The sequence below is a fragment of the Chironomus tepperi genome, unplaced genomic scaffold (genome assembly GCF_022539635.2).
Source record: "Chironomus tepperi strain 1889 unplaced genomic scaffold, CSIRO-AGI_Ctep_v1 contig_398, whole genome shotgun sequence".
Taxonomy (NCBI): Eukaryota; Metazoa; Arthropoda; class Insecta; order Diptera; family Chironomidae; genus Chironomus; species Chironomus tepperi.
This window is the reverse complement of record NW_027226520.1, coordinates 543,002-562,505: the sequence shown is the minus strand read 5'-3', so window position 1 is coordinate 562,505 and position 19,504 is coordinate 543,002. Positions and strand designations below refer to the sequence as shown.

At 27.9% G+C, this 19,504-nt stretch overlaps 5 protein-coding genes across 5 annotated transcripts; 2 read left to right on the top strand and 3 right to left on the bottom strand.

Annotated features, from left to right (window-relative positions):
• Window positions 1-1,793: 1,793 nt before the first annotated feature.
• Window positions 1,794-2,647, bottom strand: LOC139096712 (apolipoprotein D-like). The gene is made up of 3 exons (XM_070648447.1): window positions 2,438-2,647; window positions 2,164-2,386; window positions 1,794-2,105 (listed from the first exon to the last, which is right to left on the bottom strand). The coding sequence occupies exons 1-3, from the start codon at window positions 2,543-2,545 to the stop codon at window positions 1,864-1,866; spliced, it is 573 nt and encodes a 190-aa protein (XP_070504548.1). The 5' UTR covers window positions 2,546-2,647; the 3' UTR covers window positions 1,794-1,863.
• A 1,541-nt stretch (window positions 2,648-4,188) lies between these two features.
• On the bottom strand, window positions 4,189-5,056 carry Osi22 (Osiris 22). Its single transcript, XM_070648440.1, has 2 exons — window positions 4,603-5,056; window positions 4,189-4,526 (listed from the first exon to the last, which is right to left on the bottom strand). Exons 1-2 carry the CDS (start codon window positions 5,054-5,056, stop codon window positions 4,189-4,191), a joined length of 792 nt encoding a protein of 263 aa, XP_070504541.1.
• A 1,482-nt stretch (window positions 5,057-6,538) lies between these two features.
• On the top strand, window positions 6,539-7,843 carry LOC139096711 (uncharacterized). The gene has a single exon (XM_070648446.1). It carries the CDS (start codon window positions 6,788-6,790, stop codon window positions 7,634-7,636), a length of 849 nt encoding a protein of 282 aa, XP_070504547.1. The 5' UTR covers window positions 6,539-6,787; the 3' UTR covers window positions 7,637-7,843.
• A 3,450-nt stretch (window positions 7,844-11,293) lies between these two features.
• Window positions 11,294-12,279, top strand: LOC139096674 (apolipoprotein D-like). Its single transcript, XM_070648401.1, has 3 exons — window positions 11,294-11,703; window positions 11,772-11,991; window positions 12,062-12,279. Exons 1-3 carry the CDS (start codon window positions 11,358-11,360, stop codon window positions 12,078-12,080), a joined length of 585 nt encoding a protein of 194 aa, XP_070504502.1. The 5' UTR covers window positions 11,294-11,357; the 3' UTR covers window positions 12,081-12,279.
• A 3,289-nt stretch (window positions 12,280-15,568) lies between these two features.
• Window positions 15,569-17,573, bottom strand: LOC139096703 (mitochondrial import receptor subunit TOM40 homolog). The gene is made up of 4 exons (XM_070648439.1): window positions 17,262-17,573; window positions 16,840-17,171; window positions 15,939-16,163; window positions 15,569-15,677 (listed from the first exon to the last, which is right to left on the bottom strand). Exons 1-4 carry the CDS (start codon window positions 17,571-17,573, stop codon window positions 15,569-15,571), a joined length of 978 nt encoding a protein of 325 aa, XP_070504540.1.
• Window positions 17,574-19,504: the final 1,931 nt, after the last annotated feature.

Genomic DNA, 19,504 nt, shown 5'->3' with positions numbered 1-19,504 from the left:
TTAACGAGTTGAATTTGTTTGTGAAAATAATTTTCTTATGGTGATGAAATTTAAAATTATGATAGTGCTCTGTATTTTCATTATTGTTTAGTTTTAAGATTTATGTCATCTTAATAATGTTTTTAATTAGATTATTTATTCTTTGGTTTTTATAAGTACTAAAAATAAGAATATTAAATTATTTGTGACATAAAGCGAAGTTATGGCATCTTTATATTACTAAATACAAATTACTTTGCTTGAGCTAACCAATAACCATCTTCGGCGTAATCACTCATTTTACAAATTGCTGAAGCATAGTCCTAATAGACAATTTTATTGAAGTATTTTGAATTAATTTCCTTTATAATTAATGTAGCCTTCTAACAACATTAAGTAGTAGTAATAAGTACAAATTTTTGTAATGCTAAAAACTGTACGAAGGAAAATAGTAAAAAAAAATTTTCCTTACTCACTTAATGTAAATTTAATTCTTTTCAGTGATTTTCTACTTCCGTCTTTGCTTTTGTCAACACCAGGTAACACTTCTACTCTTTACACAGATAAAATATTTAATTTAACCCATTTTTATGTAATTATCATTAGCGTTGATGTTGATGGTTTCAAAAAAGCAAAAACTTTTCATTATTCGTCAAAATTTTCTTTCAAGTGCTTAATTACTTCTCTCTCTATTCATCCATTCTTCCTGACAATTTTTCTCCTTCGACTTTCTCATTCAACATTATCATCATATGAACGTTAATTGACGAACTTGTCTTCTTACTATGAATCCACCCCTTTTCATGCATTCTCAACGATAAATTTATGTGCATCATCAGCAAAATGTATGTTTGAAAAAACAACAGCAAATAAAGTGAAAAACTTTGTGTTTTTATCGCTTGAGTTCCTTAACTATTCTATTTTTTCGTGTAAAAGCTTTTTATATCGAGAAACTTTATTAAACAACTTTTTTATTTAGCTTTATTTTCTTTAAAAAGTGAAAAACTTATTTTAAGTTCTCATATGATTCTCAACACGAATAAAATTTTTAATGATTTACACAAGAAACAAAGTTTTATCACTATTTACTCAATAATGAACAAGTTTCTATTGGCGTCATTCTGAATAAAAAAAAAGTTTTTTGTTTTAAGAAAAGTTTTCTTTATTTTAATTGGAGAGATTTTTTTGTATTAGCTGTTCAAACAGGTACAAATTTCCCACATTTATTTATTTAAAAGAAAAAATTAACTGACTTGAAATAAAATATCTAAATGAATACGAATAAACACGAGATTTACAAAGCTCATCATTCTGGATAATACAGTCAAAATATCTACTGATCAAGCTGTTAATTTTTTCTTTGGCACTATCATCAGATTTTCGTGAAAAAAAAAAAATCTAGAACAAAATTTTTGATATTCCGTTATCTCTAAAAACAAATAATTTGTGAAATTAGTTGATAAGAATTTAATCATTTATGGGCTTGGTTGCTATAAAAGGAATTTTATTATTTTAAATAATTTAACTCAACCGTGAATACGTACGATCATTTAATCAAACATGATATTACCTGTGACACAGTGATAAGTTCCGTTTGATAATTCAAAATCAGTGATATGAAAAAATTAATGTTAATTTATCAAAAGATTCATACGTTATGTGACGGCTAAAAATAGACAACTTCCATTTGGTTTTAATAAAATAGGTTTAGCGGAGTATTAAAAGCTTCATGAGGGATTTTTTTTTATCATTTGTGCCAGTCTTCGTAATTACAATCTGAACTTTGTTGATAATTCACAATACTGTTTAAAAAGCTAGAGAACTTCCTGTTTTTTGAATTTTTATTTTAATAAAATTTTAAAGTTCATACATAGTATAAAAATTTTAAGTACGAGGATCACAAATATCGGCTTTTTGGTCAATTGAATTTATCGAATTTCGATCAAAATAATTTCCAATTATTTCATCAACTGTTTTTTTCGTGCTATCAGACATAATAGGAGCTCTCGACGATACCCATAAATAATGGATTGATTTCCCATCTTGTTTTTCTTTACATTCATAAACTATTGCATAATTATCGTAATCAGTCGAAAGATATTTGAAAGAATCAACTTTTTGTTTTGCTAAAATTGGAATTGTACATGTAAAAATCATTGACGAACACAAGTTGAAATTTCTTACGATTATCAAAATATGCATATGATGTTCTGCCTGACAAAGGTACAGTACTTGAATCTTCAAGTGATATTATTCCAGTCAAACATGAATATTTCCCCTGAGAAAGTTCACAGTCAATAACTTTTACTGAACTATCATCAATCGGGTAGTATGTTCCATAACCACAAGTTAAACTTGATCCATAAGCATCATCGTATTTCATTACCGTGTACCATCTTCCAACAATCTATATAAAGAGTTTTATCTACATTGAAGAACTTTATAAAACAAATATTACCTTTTTTATGTCAAAATTTTGCTGAACAGGACGAACAGGACATGGAGAGTCTGAATAATACTCAGCCAATGTTGTTTGTAAAAATGCCAAATAAATTAAAAATTTCATCTTCAAATTTTAAAAGTAACAAGCTCTATCTCTCAAATACAACTGAACGTATTAAAATTGTTTGTGTCATTTGCATCTACATAAAGCAATGATGTGACCTTTAAAACGCAAATAAATTATGTAAAAAGAAAAATGATAATACTGATTATATACTTACACCGTATATTCTAGAATTTTTTACATATGTAAGTCAAATGATAAAAAAAAATTTATTTTTTTTTTCAAAAAGAATGGCGAACTTGGTTGTTAATTTAATTTGATTGGCAATGAGTAACACAGTTTAGCGCATTCGTTATCTTCGGGTTTTCTTTAACATTTTTTTCTTTATCATCAATTTTAGATATGATATTTATAAGCCGCTACACTTAGCAACTACAAAGTTTACATGAAAAAATGTGAATTTATAGACAAAATAAAATATACATTTATGAGAAAAAACAGCAATTTGCTGATAATAATATTGCGCAGGTCAGTGTAATATTTATTTTTAGGTACTCGTTAACAACAACAAAACAAAGTATATTAGGCTCCGTTATGTACACCACAAATGTCTGAATTTTGATTTACACTTTTAATAAATTTTTTATCAAAATATTCATCAATAATGGCATCTACTTTGATCTTCCCATTATCACTTAAATTTGGAGTTCTTGAAACAATCCACAGATTTTGAATCGATTTACTTCCTTCGATATTTTTACAATTATAAACAACTGCATAGTCATCATAGTCTACTGACAAATACTTAAACTCGTCAATAATGATGTTAGCTACAAAATTATAAAACCATTTGTTATATTTTATGAAGCCATTTTAGATTAATTTTAAATTTTTACGGTTTTCAATAAATGTATATATTGCAATTCCTTCCAATGTACTTCTGGTGGGATTTGCAATAGAAATGATTCCAGTCAAGCATGAGTCAATTTTCAGTTGCAGCTCACAAAATGTAACTTTTACAGAATTGTTATCAATCACCGAGTAATTTGAATAACCACAATAGAAACTAGAAGTATAAGCATCTTCATATTGCATAACACTGTACCATTTTCCAGCGATCTAATTAATAAATTAAAAAAAAAAAAATTATAACATTAATATTAAAATCTAATCATTAGCCTTACCTTATTAATGTTAAAATTTTGCATAACTGGACGGTTTAGACACTGATAATCGAAAACATATTCGGCATTTAATGACAACACTTTACATAGAAAAAAAATTATTAAATACTTCATTTTACTAGTTTATAAGCGCGAATGTAGCTGAAAATATTTTTAAGTATGCCTTAATCAAATAATTTAAATAAACAACCTAAAGTTTGTAAGTTCAGTTTTCTATTCCGAAGCAAATAAAAACAAGCTTGATAATCACGATTAATTGAATTTTTGTTGATCGTTATTTAAAACGATTTGCTGATGGCGTCTTATTCAGAGGTTCTTATGTTTGACTTTCCCAAGTAACAGTGAACGATTAGTTGACATTATTTTTATTTATTATTTTTTTCCAAAATTGATCGCATTCGATCTGGGATCATTTAAATGTTATTTAAAAAATTTCAAATTTAGATTTAACTTAAATGAAAGTAATTTTTTAAAGTATGTAAATTTTATATAAATGCAGAATTAAGCGGAGAAATTACATTAGTTAATAAATGCCTCAGGTTTTCCATCAACCTTATATCCATCGGACTTGAATCCATCATAACTTGATTCTATTCTTCTTTCCGGTAAATATGGAGAAGGATAATCCTTTAAGAATAGTGGTGGATTTTGCAGTGATTTCATAACTATACTGTTTTGATGACTCTTCAAAGCTCCAAGTAAGAAGAAAAGAATGGCAATCTTTCCAGCAAATAATGACTTCATCAGAAATAGTTTTATTGTTGTTAACATAAATGGAATGACTGCTGCTTGTATAAGGAATGGTAGTACGAATAAAGGGGCTACACGTTCCATCATACTGTACTTCCTTCCGCGACCTTTATAAAACATTACAAAATTAATTTTCCGTACACTCTTAAAATGATTTCCAAGAAAATTTACCACGCTTATTACCTGTGAAAATTTCTTTTAAGGACTGTTGATCCAGATTTATTTTTACTATATCCTCATTAGAATTGACTGAAACGTTCATCAGATGTCCAATTTTATATTCTGTACCATCGCCATTGCTTACAAGATCAAATTCCTCATCATCTTCATTTTCATCTGATAGATTATGATGCAGAATTTTACTTGGTATTTCATTGTCAAGTTCTTCTTCTTCAGAGGATGTTTCCGGAATATGGTATGCAAAAGAACCAAAATCTTGAGAAATCTTTTGTGAATCTTTGATACTATTATAAAGATCTGCTATATGCTTTTCGTGTGTTTTAATTTTTGCACTCATCTTTGTGGACAAAACTGGAGGTTCTTCTGTTTCCATGTCAACAACAGAGTTTACAAAAGGAGTGAATTTCGGAACAACATTACTTTCGAAATTAGCTGATGATTTCCATGATTTTCTCATTGCACAATTTGCACTTTGAATAATTAGAAGTAAGAAACTTAACTTTAAGTTTTTATTGAACATTTTACTCTGCTTGATTTTCAGTCTATTCAATATGACGTTTAGAATACAACTGATTTGAAATTTAATCGTATGCTTTGAAACAATCTGGAGGAGAAAGAATAAGTTACCAGAAGAGAGTGAAGATTTTAGCCAGCATATATTTCTACAAGCAAAATGATCTATCTAATGCAGACAGAAATGAGAAAGAAGAAACCGTTTCCCCTATAATGCTTACCGTTTATACCGCATACATTCTTTCTCGATTGATCATGTCCATTCATATATTGCACATATGTGCAATGAGATGTTACACGAAGAAAATAAAAGTGCATGAAATGTGTATCAATTACCTAGTTTTCAGCTTCTTTATGTATCTTTATACGCAAAACAATGCATTTATTAGGAAATTTAAAATTTTATATTAAATTTAGATGTAATGTACGAAAAAACTAGATCATTGATCTCAGTAAAATAAAGTAAGAATCAACCTATTTTTTTTTTATTATTTCTTTGCCTCTGCTGAAACTACGTATCACATTTAAACTTCAATTTCTTAATTATATTTTTAACGCATCAATAGTCAATGTAGTCACACAAATTTATGGTAAGTTCATGTTTAGTGATTCTTATCATAAAATGAATAAAATATTGTATTAGATTCAATGTGTTAACAAAAGAAATCTTAAATATAAGTACAGTGATCAATTCCAACTAAATGTAAATTACACCTTATTTGTACTCTATATTAGAGTTTCTAATATCAGCAACAATGAGGTTATCAACATATTTTTAATGTCTTTTAAAAAAGGATGTCAAATGAAAACCACATTGATAGTGTTTATAAATCAAGATAATATGAACTAGATATTTTGAATTAACATATAATTTCTATCTGATTACAATTGAAAGCATATTAAAATATATAAAATAGTTGACCGATACACAAGTACCAACATAGAAGGGTAATTATTTCATAACTATCATCACTCAAACAATCAATTAACAAACAATTTATGTACACATGTTTATGTAGGAAATGAGATCAATTGAATTCATCTAGAGGTAATCTGTAATTAATTATCTATAAAATTGTTTAAAAATTAGGTAAGTATGAAACCAACACGGAAGTTGTTGTTCGCCAAGAATTTCTTTAAAATTATGAGACTTATCTAAATCAGCACACTGTATGATCATATTTGTAATCATAAGGCTCAATTTAAAAATAAATTAATTAATTTGAAGAACACATGTTTCCGAGAATGAAAAATCTGAAGACAACGAAGAAAAAATAAATAAAAGATCCAGTTGCAGTCAATGCTTCTTCGAATCAATTAAATAAGAAAAACTAAAAAAGCAAAAAAAAAAAACTTGTGTGAATCATCTACTTTATTTAAGCAGTTAGTCGGCTATAGTTTTTTGAACAAGATCCATGAAGCAAAACATTGAAAAACAAAAAAAAACATCAATTCAAGCATAAGAAAGAAGAAAGTAGAAAGAATGTGGATAGAAAAAAATCATCAGCTTTAGGAGAACAATTTTTTTCGCAACTTCAAATCTCTTATACTTGTCTACTGATTCTTCGTAGATACAACTAGTTCAGTATTCTATCGGCTCTTGAAGTGAAAAGAAGATTTTTTTAGCCAGTCTCCAGTCTTCAGTTGACTTAATAATTTTATTTTTTCAATCGAAATGAAGTGCTTTATATTTTTAATTTCAATTATTTTAATTTGTACTCCATTAGTAAAGTGTGAACAAAATAAAGATGGTATGGTTGGCTACATCAAAGGTTCATTGCCTAATCAAATTTATCGATGCATTCAACGATTTAATATTTTGAGGTGTCTAAAATTCTTTGTTCTCTTGCGATTGGAAGCTCGTGATTATTCAATTGCACCAACAAATTCAACAAGTGAATTTCTTGAAAACATTCTTAGAAGTGAAAACAACTTGCCTAGAGAAATTCCAGAAAACATTACACAATTAAGTGATGATGTTCTTAATGACCGATTAACGGAAGGTTTTCAAAGATTTTTTAAGAATCGGCCTATTAAATTACATTTCATACCTAACATATTAGTCAAAATTGTTCCAAACCGTGGAAATGATTTAGAAGTTTCACTGAAAAAAATTGTGAATGGAAATTTTAGTGAACGAAAACTTGATGGTGCATCGAAAGCAGAAGATGTTGATTCTGATTATTATGATGATGAGGATAATAAAGAAGAAAAGGATGAAACAGTGAACAAAGATGAAAAAAGCGACGAAAAGAAAGATGAAAAAGAAAAGGGAGCTGGAATGAGAAAAAAGCACGGATATTATCTTCAATTAGGAGTTCCTCTTCTTCTTACACCATATATGATATTTGCTGGATTTCTTCCAATGCTAATTCCTGTTCTAAAACTGGCAACTGCATTCACAACAATTGTTAATGTAGCAGCACTGATTGGCTCAATTGTTTATTTAGCACGACAGCATGCACTTGAACGAGAAATGCAACAAACGGTCTACTTTAATCCCGGTTATAAAGAAAGAAAATGAAAACAAGTTCAAGGCCAAGCAAAATGATTATTGAATATAAATCAGAACAAACACGAGAATCATTTTGTTATATCTTTTCTTTCTTTATTGCAATATTAGTACCTAATTAATTTCTAATTTCTCTAGTAACTAATTGAAAATGTTAAACTTTGAATCTATAAGTCCTGAATCAAATTAACCATGAGACTTATATTAAACTTTATAATAAATGCCATTTTGAGATCTATTAAAACAAAAATATTTGTATAGGATCTTTTATTTAATACCTACTTAAATATAAGTCAATAGAAATATTAAATTTGTATGAGTTGTTTTGACAATTTTTGATTATAATTGGCCATGAATTTTTTTACAAGTTTATATTTAAGAAAAAAGTGTGAAAGTGACAAAAATTCAAGATAGATTTTAATTAATCACAAGACATTCAAAATTTTAAATTAGTAAGGTATAAATTAGTTGAAGAATTTCATTTTAAATTAATTTAATTTAAATTGGGACCAAGGTGGATAAACTCTCAAGATATCCCGAAAGGTCTCAGTATGTATTAAGATGATCTTTGAAAACCCTTTACATATCCCTAAACTAATCATCAACTTTAATAGGGATATTAAAAGGAATTTTAAAAATCATATTAAGTAGTGCTGGGACGAATTCTTAAAATATTTTATTTTATTTTTTGTCATTTTTTTTTTCACAAATTTATAGAATAATTGGCATTTCGAGACAGTTGACAATTAAATAAAATGTATTTCAAGGATTAAATTCAAAGTGGATATACATTTTAAAATTTCTTAAAATAAAACACATCTACATCCAGAACAATGCTTAAAACAAGATAAAAGAAGACAACGTCAGAAAAATTACTTCGTAGGATGATCAACATTTTTAATTTCTTTTTTAATTCTGTTCAATTCATAGCAATCATTGAAATTTGTGTTTTTATTTTATTCTTAGTATTTATTTGCAGAAAATTTTATTTATTTCAGAGAGTTTTAAAATCAACTAAAACTGTCATTAGAAATTTACAGCTCAAATGTATCTTGAATCTTAACAATTTTCCAAAGAGAAAGATCAAATCATTTATTTTTTGGGTTTGTAATTTTGATTTTATTGTATTGAAACTTTCAATATATTTTTCAAGATGCTTTCTTATTTCTGCACGGTAGGTTTATTTTATTCTAAGTTTTTTCAGTATTTAATAATTCAATTTTTTCTATTAATTGCCATCATCAGGTAGGGAATTATCAAAATTTGATGTTTAGTTATAAAGTTTAAACACTTTTGTTACATCGATTCTTGCTTATTTCAGTTTCTAATTATATGTATAGGTAAGTGCAATTGTAGACTTTTTTCAAGAGTTGTTAATTGAAAAAGCAGAATACATTAATGTGTTTTGATTAACTTCAGAATATGTTTACTTTTGATTTTGAAAGTTCGTAATTTAACATCAGTTATTTGCAAACTTTTTCCAAATATATCCTTCAGATAGTATCCAAAAAGTTCAGGTTCCTTCAGTCATCGTCCGCCTAGATTCGATTAATTTTTACTTCATCGATGATATTTATTGATGCACAATTATTATTATGCTGAATATTGAATTTCCAATATCCTTTTATAGAATATGTTTTTGTGTTTTTTAGAGGTTTGGCTTACTTTTTTAAATTATACAAAAAGTTTAACAGATTTTTACTTACTCTAATAAAATTAATATTTCAATAACTTTTCATTTTTGCGCGTCATTTAAGTGCTGAAATTTGTACACCTCATGTGACTTATACTTTTATCACCTGATTCATAATTTTTGTAACGATAGTTCATTGCAACAGAAAACAACTTAATTCTTAGGCTCATTATCGTCTCACGTAGACTGATAACAAATTATTTTTAATCATTCGCATTGAACGTTCTGATTAAAATTTGATCCTAATTTGAAGATGTAATTTTTGTATTTAAAAGAGTTCTGCACATTGTAAGGACATGATAAAACCTGAAATGCCCTGCAATTTACTTGGCTACAATTCGTGAGTGCAAGATTTAGCCAACAAAATCATGCAGATCCTTGTGAATATACTCAGCAAACTTCTTAGCAATGGAGACATGTTATTTGTTAAAAGCCTCAAAATTGTACTTAGCACATGAATCGAGCTTTGTAACTAGAATGGCAAAATTGTAAAAAAGCTTTTAAAATTAGACATGACCTGGAATTGAAACTAGGACTTTAGCATATGAAAATATGTGCTACTTTAAAAAAAATATATAAATACTTATAACTTGAAAATTTCAGAATTTTATGAACTCGATGAACAAAAAGTATGAATAAGTTAAATTATCCTTTCAATGTATTAATTCAAAACAAAATGTTCAGCTATCAAAACAATTGATATAAATGTTCAATAAAACATTTTGTGACCTTTAAAATGATTAGTCACCACCTTGAAGTGTTTTCATATTTGGGCATTATAAATTATTGAGATAATAAAAAAATTGTTGAGGTTGTTCAGAAATATTTTAGTTAAGGTGCACATATAATCATAATTCTATGAGTTTTCAAAAATTTTAAACCTTCTTCATTTCTATTGCTCAGGAGTAATTTAAATTTTTGTAAATTATCGTTTAAGAGATTAATTCCAAGTATATTTACAATAATTTCAGCTAACTATGCAGAAAGATTAATTGAAGAAGAAAAATTATGTGAGATAAGTGTTCCGAAAAGAAATCTGCGAGAAAATTGAGAGAAAGAAAAGACACTAAAAGAAAAATGTGTTGATAATACGAAAACTCAAAAAAAGATAAGATTTCCCATAAAAGTAATTTCATTAATCATGAAATATGAAATTCTGAATATTTTCATCTTTCACATTTCACCTTTCATGAATAGTTAAATAAATCATATTTACTAAGTTCTATGTACGTGCTTATCTGAGATATTTTTAGTTTACTAAAGCTTTCATCTTTCTATCAAATACCGAATTTAGTGAATTAGAAATTTCTTAGATTAGACTAATGAATGATTGCAAAAAAATGGAATAAATGTTGATATTCACGTTTCTATATGTAGGATGTTACACTTATTTTCAAAAATATATTTCATTTGAAGAATTTCTTATAAACTCCTTTTTAAAGAAGAAGAAAAATTTTATTGACACATTCAATTCCCTAAAACTTAGTCATCATATTCATTCATAAATAATAAACAGACTTGCAAATTTCCTTCGATGTAAAGAAAATTTTGTGAATAATGATAATGAGGACTTATTCTTAAAGTGGAAAAAAACATACTTGTCATCTTCACATTGCATGCGTTCGTCACTTCCACTCGAAAAATAAAAGGATAGAAACTTTAGCATGACATATTTAATGAGATCCAATTCATTAATGTACGTTTTGTAATCATTCTTCGTTACATTACGAATGTTCTAGACACGCAAATATTTCTACGTCATGCGTGCAAAGAAAATGTGAGTAAGAGTGCTGTATGGAACATAAACAATATATTTTCATGAACTGACTTAATCTAGTTATAAATGAAATGATAGGAAGAAAAAATTGAACCTTAGTCGACATCATACCAGTTCTTACTATATGTATGAGAAACTCATGGACGATAAAATCTTATCGCGTCAGATTGTTGGTATAAAAACTTGAGTTTTAGAAGAAGTATACATCAAAACTAATTCGATACTCAAAATATTAAGTTGAGCAAATTTCATAGTAAATAAAAATGAAATATTTAATTGCAGTTTTGTTTTTTGCAACTGTTGCAAACGCAGAAATTTTCGATAGACCATGCCGTACCCCACAAGAGCTTGGTGTAAAGGTAGATTTTCGACCAGTAGCCTATCTTGGAATTTGGTATGAAATTGAAAGATACGAACAATTTTTTCAAGCCGGAGGAGACTGTGTTAGAGCTCAATATACTTTGAACGCTGATGGATCAATTAATGTTCTTAATTCAGCTTTTGTTATTGAAAATGCAACAAGAATTGAAGCAGAAGGAACCGCTAGAATCTCTTTCCCTGATGAAGAACCATTAAGAGCACAACTTAACGTAACATTTGATGCCAATCGTAAATATTTAACTCAATTTTACTAAAACTAATAATTCATATGTAAATTTATTTATTCTTCCAAACAGAACCAAATCTTTCAAACTATTGGGTTCTTAGCACCGACTATTCAAATTATGCATTTGTTGTCTCCTGTATGGATTTACAAGAAAACAGATCATTAGAATCATTCTGGCTTCTTTCAAGATCATTCGAATTATCTCCTACTATCCGCGCTAGAGCTGATGAGCTTATTGCAAGAAATCTTGATGCCTCAAGAATAAGACCTACCATACAGGATAATGTACAGTAAGTTAAAGCTATCATTGTAGTCTGTTAGACTTTATTTAATCGTTTTCTTTTTTCTTGTTTTTTTTAGATGCGGAAGAGAGTTCTAAAATGTTTTCATAACTTAAAGATAAGCTGCAAATGATTGTAAATATTTCTCGATTTAGTAATTAATAAATGTTATACGTTTTAATCACTATCGGTATTTATAACAAAAGATAATGTATTTGATTTGATAAATATTTAGAAGTTTGTATTGTTTTAAAAATAACTTTTTTAATAAAAGAATGACGAATTCTAATAATGATATTTTAAAAATTTATAATTCCTTTCAATGAAGTAAATTTCTCTCTAAGGTCGACTTATACTTAGTTTTTAAATATAACCCATCCCTCGTTTACTTCATTTAGGTACTTGAGAAATAAGTAAATAAAAAGTTTTTAAAAAACAAATGGCAAAGTTCAGAAGAAAATTTATTTGCCCAAGATTTCAAAATGTGATGCTTTAAAAAATCTCGTGACAACAACGGTGAAAAAATAGGATAGGAAACAAATTTTTCTTTCCAAAAACTTTTGAATCTTCTTCTTTCCAACATTATATTTTGTCGTTTCGGCGCGCAAGACGATGAAAAAAATGAGTGGTAAACTTTTCCATTTTCCTTGTAGAAAATCCTTCGCATTTAATTTTTTTATTTCTTCTTATTCTTCTCTTTTCCTTCAAAAACTCATCTTTTCTGAAAGGAAACAGATACAAAACTTAAGGAAAGAATGTTAAAAGAGGAAAAATCAAAAATTTTCAACACGTAATTTTAACGGAAAAGTTTCTGTTTATCGTCATTAAGACCATTTAGCAATTAAATAATCCTCACGCTATGGGTTATGGTTCTTTCGAAATTACAACATAAATTTGTAAGATAAATAAAAGAAATTGAAATTTTATGGCGAAACAGAACATTCAAAATTAATAAAACGTGAAAGTTATAAACCTAAAATGTTATAAACCTCAAGATTTACAGAATTTTTATGAAAATTATTAATTCGATATTGCATATGTTCAAGGCGTAAAATATCACTCACGAGTTTTAATTCGTATAAAAAGCTTCATACTACGCTTTTTCTAACTCTATTTACACATCAGGGCTTCTTACAACATGCATTAGATAAATTCACAAAAGACAATTTTTCTCCTCGATGTAAATCTTTTAAATTTCTCTATTATAAACCGAGAACAGAATGTTCAACTTTATTTACACACTAAAAGTATCGAATCCTAAATTTTCTTCCTTTTTATTCTATCTTTGATTTTCTAATCCACTTTAGGCTATACAAAGCAGTACTGTAAAAAAAAAATTATAGCTAGATTTTCATCAACAATTGATTATTTTTTCATTTCTTGTTTTCTTCTTGAAACAAAATACATTGAGGGACGAAAAGGGGAGAAATCAATCAACACATTTGCCTACAGTTGCACATCAACACTCAATATTCGATACTAAAATAAATTACAGAGTTGAAAGAGAAGGGAAAATGAAATAAGGATGAAATTGAATCAATTTTTATAAGGTTGCTGATGTTGTGAAACAAAAAGAAATATAGGCTTAAATTAAATAAGAAAAGATTGGTAAATTTTTTTTTAAATTCTAAAACAATAGTTGCTTTTGACATCTAATTATAAATCTTTTAAGTTTTCAATTAAAATGAAAAAATTTATTTGAAGTACCTTAATAATTTTTCAATATCAAGGTTTTTCATTAAGTGTAAGCTTAATTTCGAAATGATACATTTTTAAAACATTTTTACAACCTCATACTCGTTAGTAAAATAAAAGAATAAAAAGGAAAAAATTCCTTCTTTATTTTGTATCTTTTAAGAATGCTTCATCATTTAGATCTCCTTTCACAAATGTTTAACGATAAATTACCGTATTGGTAGCAATCACCCTTCTCAATTTCAATTTTTTGCTTGATATTTTCTTTTATTTCTAATGCTGAAAACGAAATAAAAAAGAGAGTCGATATGAGACGAGGAAAGTGCTTATCTCAAATGACTACGACTGGTGTTTTTTCAACTCTCGATGTGTATTTCAATGAAAGAAAAAAAAGGAAATGCTTCAGATTCCGATGCTGTATGCTTGCAAAAAAAATAGAAAGAGCACTAAGCAATTTTATATAAAGCGCATTTTAAAAAAATGAATGTGCAGTCATTATTATAATTTGATTCTTTAATACTTTAATTACTTTAAATTACCTTTCAAAAGTAATAAGCAGACAAACTGTAAGTTATTTTATAATAAACGAGTACGACGTAAAATTTGTGATGATTTTCTTCATGTTGCTCCTCTCAACTTCCCCCAAGTGCAGATAAATAAATTGAATAAAGAGAAAAAAAGCAGGAAGGTTAATTTAATGCTATTTGAACTTTTTATCAATTTGCCTTTTCTATCATCAATTTATCTATACATAGTTTGATTTCATCAAAGAGTAAAGTTCACTCTATAGTGTTAAGCATCATTCATTATTTGAGAATCATCAATGTTAAGGATGCTAATAAATACTCGAAAGACTTATAAAAAAATGTTATAAAGGTTTTGTTTTTTTGCTCGTAGAAAGCAATAGAAAGAAATATACTAGGAAAAATTTAGAGCGTGAAAAAAATATTTTATTTTTGAAAAATTGTAAAAAATCGTGCAGAATATAAGTGGTAAAGAAAAATTATTCAAACAGCAATATCAGCAACAGCAGCTTGTTCGTGTTGAAGCAATTGAAAAAGTTCTTTATGCTAACACTGAAAGAAAAATCCAACATACTCACATAGATATTTGGTATTACGCGGTTGGTAAGATCCTTGAGTAATGATTTCAAGCTGCATAATAATTGTTTTAAACTAATTAAAAATTTTGCTAGGTACTCATTTGATGAGTAAAGGATTTACCATTTATCTTTAAAAAAAAAAATAAATAAAAATTTCCTCCAGTGTAACTTTTTTTGCCTAAAAAATGAGCAAACAAAAATCACTTCCTGAATATGCAAGATACAATATAACACACGCTGATGATACAGCAAACCAGAGATAGATGATTCCTATGCGATAACAACATTCTGTGTATTATAATATACATCCGTTTTCACACTTTACTATACTTTTCAGCCTTCCTTGTTGCAAAAAGAAATTTTTTATGTTTTCTTCAATTTGAATCAAAAATTTCCCTCACGTTTTTCATTTTCATTTGTGGATTTGAATAAAATTTATAAAATTTTCATACCGAACTTTCTCATTTCATATTATATATACCGGTGTTAAGTATAAAGAAATTTATAAATTTTTTTAGTACGATGAAATTGGTGAATTAGGAAGTATACGTAGGGTAGACAAAATAAAAAAGCATCCATATAGTCATAGAGGGGGTAATTTATTTGAAAATGTGAAAATCTGTGTAGAGCATTATAAATTTTATTTTTTTTTTCTTCTTTAGAATCGTTGTGTTAAATTTACGCATTTACCACAGTGTGTTCATGATGTGCGTTACGTGGTTAACGCAATCAAGTATCAAAATGAGATAGAATATAATTTATGGTACCCACAATACATCATTTATTTTTCTATTTTAAATTAGAATTTAATTCAAATTTTAAGCCACAATGAAATTTATTTGTTGGTATGCAAAATAAAATACTAAAACCAATGGCTGATGCTAAATTTTTCAATTGTCTGGAAATGAAAGAAAAGAAACATTTAATATTGGTGAGAGCATAATTGAAAATTGATACATAAATATTATTGAAATTTAGAGCTTTTTCGTGGATGAGATAAAATAGGTCGATTATTTGAGAGAAAATCAATAATTTTGTTTATTGGGATTTAAGTTAACTCCATGGTTTTATAAAGTTAAAAAAATGGTACAGAAAGACTTTAAATATATCGTAAAAATGATTTTCTCATAAATCAATAACTAATCAAATGAAATCTTACCTAGTATATGTGCAACCAACCGTCCAATCGGAATCAATTAAACCCTTAATGACTGTATCTTTCATTTCATATTGATAGCAGAGTGATCCAAGCGTCCTCGATGTACGCTTATCCATGATTAATGATGCACCGAATTGCAATAAATCGTTTGACTGATGCCATATACTAATGTCCAATGCACTGTTTGATATCGTTGCAGCTATTGAATTCCTCTTTTCTGAGTATCTGCAACGAAATCGAAAATGTCTACTGTAAAAATGCTTGTTTGCATGACATAGGATCAATTGCATTTAAATTGCACTATATGAATAGGAAATCCCGAATGGTAAAAATCCTGCGTTTATAAATCGACAAATATTGGTATAAAACGGAGTTTTTAAAAAGTTTTATTTTTTCAAAAGCTTTGACAGTTGATGATCAAAACTTGCGACGAAAAAATACATTAAGAATGCATCAAAAAGAATTGTTTCACAACTGCGAACGCGTTATTAGATTCCATACGATTTCGGCACTCGCCTGCAGATTTTCATTCATTTGCATGCCTCTAAAATTCCCTCTGCATCAGCGGTGCAGTGCAAACATAACAAGAATTGGAATTTAATGTTAGCATGAACAAGCTCGTAAATATTTTTAATTGGTAAACATTTTCAGTAACAAGCATTTATGTTATTTACCTATAATTTTTAAAATAGCCATATCTTGTTTAAAAATTTAATTTCTACTTTTGATTAAAATGTTTTTGTAACTTCATTTAACATTAGACTTACTGTTTGTTAACCAAAAAATTTTCAATAATATTTAATGCGCCTCAAAAGAGGGTTCAAAAAAAATCTTTACTTAGTAAAAAAAAGCATCAGAAGCACAAACAATCGCCACATATAGAAATACAAACTAAACTTACCTTGCAGCAATAGCCAAGTTATATTGAGGCTTGTTTTTCATCCATTCAAATAGTAACTCAGCACCAGCACAGAAGTTTTTATTGAAATTGTGCAAAAAACCAATTGTCATGCGACCCGTTTCACGTTTCGGATTGTACAGTGCTAATGAAATTGTAGAGCTTTTGCTTAAAAATTCAGCCGTTCCAATGGTATCATCAAGATCTAAATTATTGGGAAATCTACCCGTCTGTATTTTTGTTTCTAATTTAATTTGCGGCAGCGGATGAAAGAGAACATGGAAATTTGTAGCAAGAGTAGATGGGTTTGTGTCGCCAACTATTATTGGTGTTTTCTAGAGCATAAAAGAGAAAACAAGAAATGTACAGAAAGTACTAATTAGTTCCGTAAAGTGTCACGTAAGACATATCTCTTAATCTCATACCGTTATGCTGTCATTATCCTTTCGACAATACATGCCACCAAATCGAAAACCACCTGGCGTGCTATTACCCATTAACCAATCCATACAGACCGTTTTATGAACATCTAAATTCAAGGCACATCTAAAATTCAATCCTTCAATCCACTCAGGCATTATGTCTCGCGTTTTCTTATGTAAATTAGCAATGTTACCCGGATTGAGTGGGCTCAGCGTGATGCCACGTAAATGGCAAATATTTGGAGAAAAAATGGTAGATGATGGTGGTCGATGTTTTGGTAGCTCATATAAATTTTCATCACAAAATTTTTCCATAACAATTGTTTATTTATATGATTTATTCACTATACACCCGCTGTTTCACTAAGTTTTACTTAAACTCTCCAAAATAGACTAAATTCAATTTGTTTTTTTTTAATGATCTTAAAAGTTCAAAAAGTGTAAATTAAATTCTTCTGAAAATTTCAAAATTTTATTGTTTACTGCAATCGTAAAATATTATATAAAATTCTTCAAATCATTCGAAAGTAAAAAAATTTCTGAAGTTTATTATTTCAATAAGTTGTTATAGGAAAGTATTAAGAAATATTAGTCAAAAATTTTATTTTTACTGAGACAAAAATTTTGTCATTGTATTTGTAAAATTTTACTAGGTTCTACATATCGGTTAATTTGCATTTTATCAATTGAAGTAAATTGTCAAGAACGGAAGTATATCATCATGACGAATCCAAGTCATTTTTATACATTAATATTCAAATCACATGGCGAATATTTTGATGGAAAAAGGAAGGAAATAAAATAACAATGACTACTAATACTTGACTGACTGCATCTCACCATAATCCATAATCTAAGTTATATTATTCAAACCTCAATATATTGATGTACTTTGGTTGGGATTAAATTCTCTTCGGTCTTCATTTATTCATTCATCTCATAATGACTCTCATTTTCATTAGATGAACCGCAACATCATGAACCACCAACATTATTATTATTATGATAATCTGTCAAAAATTTTATATTCATAATTATACTGCCATTCATTCATCAACATTATTCTCTACATGCTACCCCTCGAAAGCTCAGATGAGGAAAGGTGAACAAATTGAGAATATATATTAGGTGCGGTCACTTGAGCATTACCGAACGATAAACTTTTAAACCGAATTTTTTTTTTCATCGACATTAAATGAATGGCAGTGACACGTGGAAATGACTGAGATAAACATTCAACGGAATGTTGTTAATTTTTAGAATATAAGCATTATGTGAATATCTAACATCTTCGATAATACAAAACCTGTTTTATTTTAGTATATAATAATGCTTTAAACTTTCACGTAATTCTTTCACATCTTGTCAAATTTTAATTTTTACACATCCCACACAATGATACGTATCAAATCATAACCATCATTTGCCACAGATTGTAAAAGTTTGAAGAACGCGAGAAAAAATTGATAATGGCAAACTGAAACAAAGGAGAAATTAAGAGCGCGCAAAAAAATTTTATGGTTTGCACAAGTTTTATGAGGGCGAACAAAATGTTAAAATAATCTCTTCTTCCTCGTTTAACAGAAGCATCACATCTCGAATTATTCGTTTATGTATTTTTAGAAGCAAGTAAAAATGAGAAAGAAATTCGCATTAAAAGCTAAGGATCTTATAAGAGAGCGTTAAAATAGCGAGGTAAATTTTAATATCATCCACACAGATTCCATAATCGACATAAATTAAAATACCAAAGGCGAGAAACAGAAAAGCTTCTAGCATATTTTGTACAGTTAACAGTTATTACAAAGGATACAAACATGAAATTTTATTAATGTATAGAAAATTTACAACGCTTTCTTTTCATAAATTTATTAGATATACAAGGTAGAATATAATTTATGAATTAATAAAAATTAGAAATAAATTAGTTGATTTAATCTTTAAACTTTGAGGAAAAGACAAACTGAAAAGATTTTTTTAAGAAAAGTTTGCCCCTTAAAAAAAATATTCATGCAACCACAACAGCAGCAGCACTAAGTAAACAAGCAGCATTGAAGTAAAAAAATATTTAAAATTTATTCAAAAGCCGCACCATGAAATAAAAACAGCGGAACAGACTATTAGGGATGAGAAGGCAAAAGAAAAATAAAGTAAAAAATTTGCATCAGACGATGGAGATTAATTAAATTTTCAAAAAAAAAAAACTCTGCGGAAGAATATTTAAACAATCTACATTTTTTATCTTG

Coding starts and splice junctions, on each gene's coding strand:
- LOC139096712 (XM_070648447.1), bottom strand. CDS start 2,545: ATGAAATTTTTAATTTATTTGGCATTTTTACAAACAACATTGGCTGAG. Junction 2,387..2,437: donor AAAATTTTGACATAAAAAAG/GTAATATTTGTT, acceptor CTCTTTATATAG/ATTGTTGGAAGATGGTACAC. Junction 2,106..2,163: donor ATATGCATATTTTGATAATC/GTAAGAAATTTC, acceptor TTCCAATTTTAG/CAAAACAAAAAGTTGATTCT.
- LOC139096711 (XM_070648446.1), top strand. CDS start 6,788: ATGAAGTGCTTTATATTTTTAATTTCAATTATTTTAATTTGTACTCCA.
- LOC139096674 (XM_070648401.1), top strand. CDS start 11,358: ATGAAATATTTAATTGCAGTTTTGTTTTTTGCAACTGTTGCAAACGCA. Junction 11,704..11,771: donor CGTAACATTTGATGCCAATC/GTAAATATTTAA, acceptor TCTTCCAAACAG/AACCAAATCTTTCAAACTAT.
- Osi22 (XM_070648440.1), bottom strand. CDS start 5,056: ATGAGAAAATCATGGAAATCATCAGCTAATTTCGAAAGTAATGTTGTT. Junction 4,527..4,602: donor CTTAAAAGAAATTTTCACAG/GTAATAAGCGTG, acceptor TGTTTTATAAAG/GTCGCGGAAGGAAGTACAGT.
- LOC139096703 (XM_070648439.1), bottom strand. CDS start 17,573: ATGGAAAAATTTTGTGATGAAAATTTATATGAGCTACCAAAACATCGA. Junction 17,172..17,261: donor AGGATAATGACAGCATAACG/GTATGAGATTAA, acceptor TTTATGCTCTAG/AAAACACCAATAATAGTTGG. Junction 16,164..16,839: donor AACTTGGCTATTGCTGCAAG/GTAAGTTTAGTT, acceptor ATTTCGTTGCAG/ATACTCAGAAAAGAGGAATT.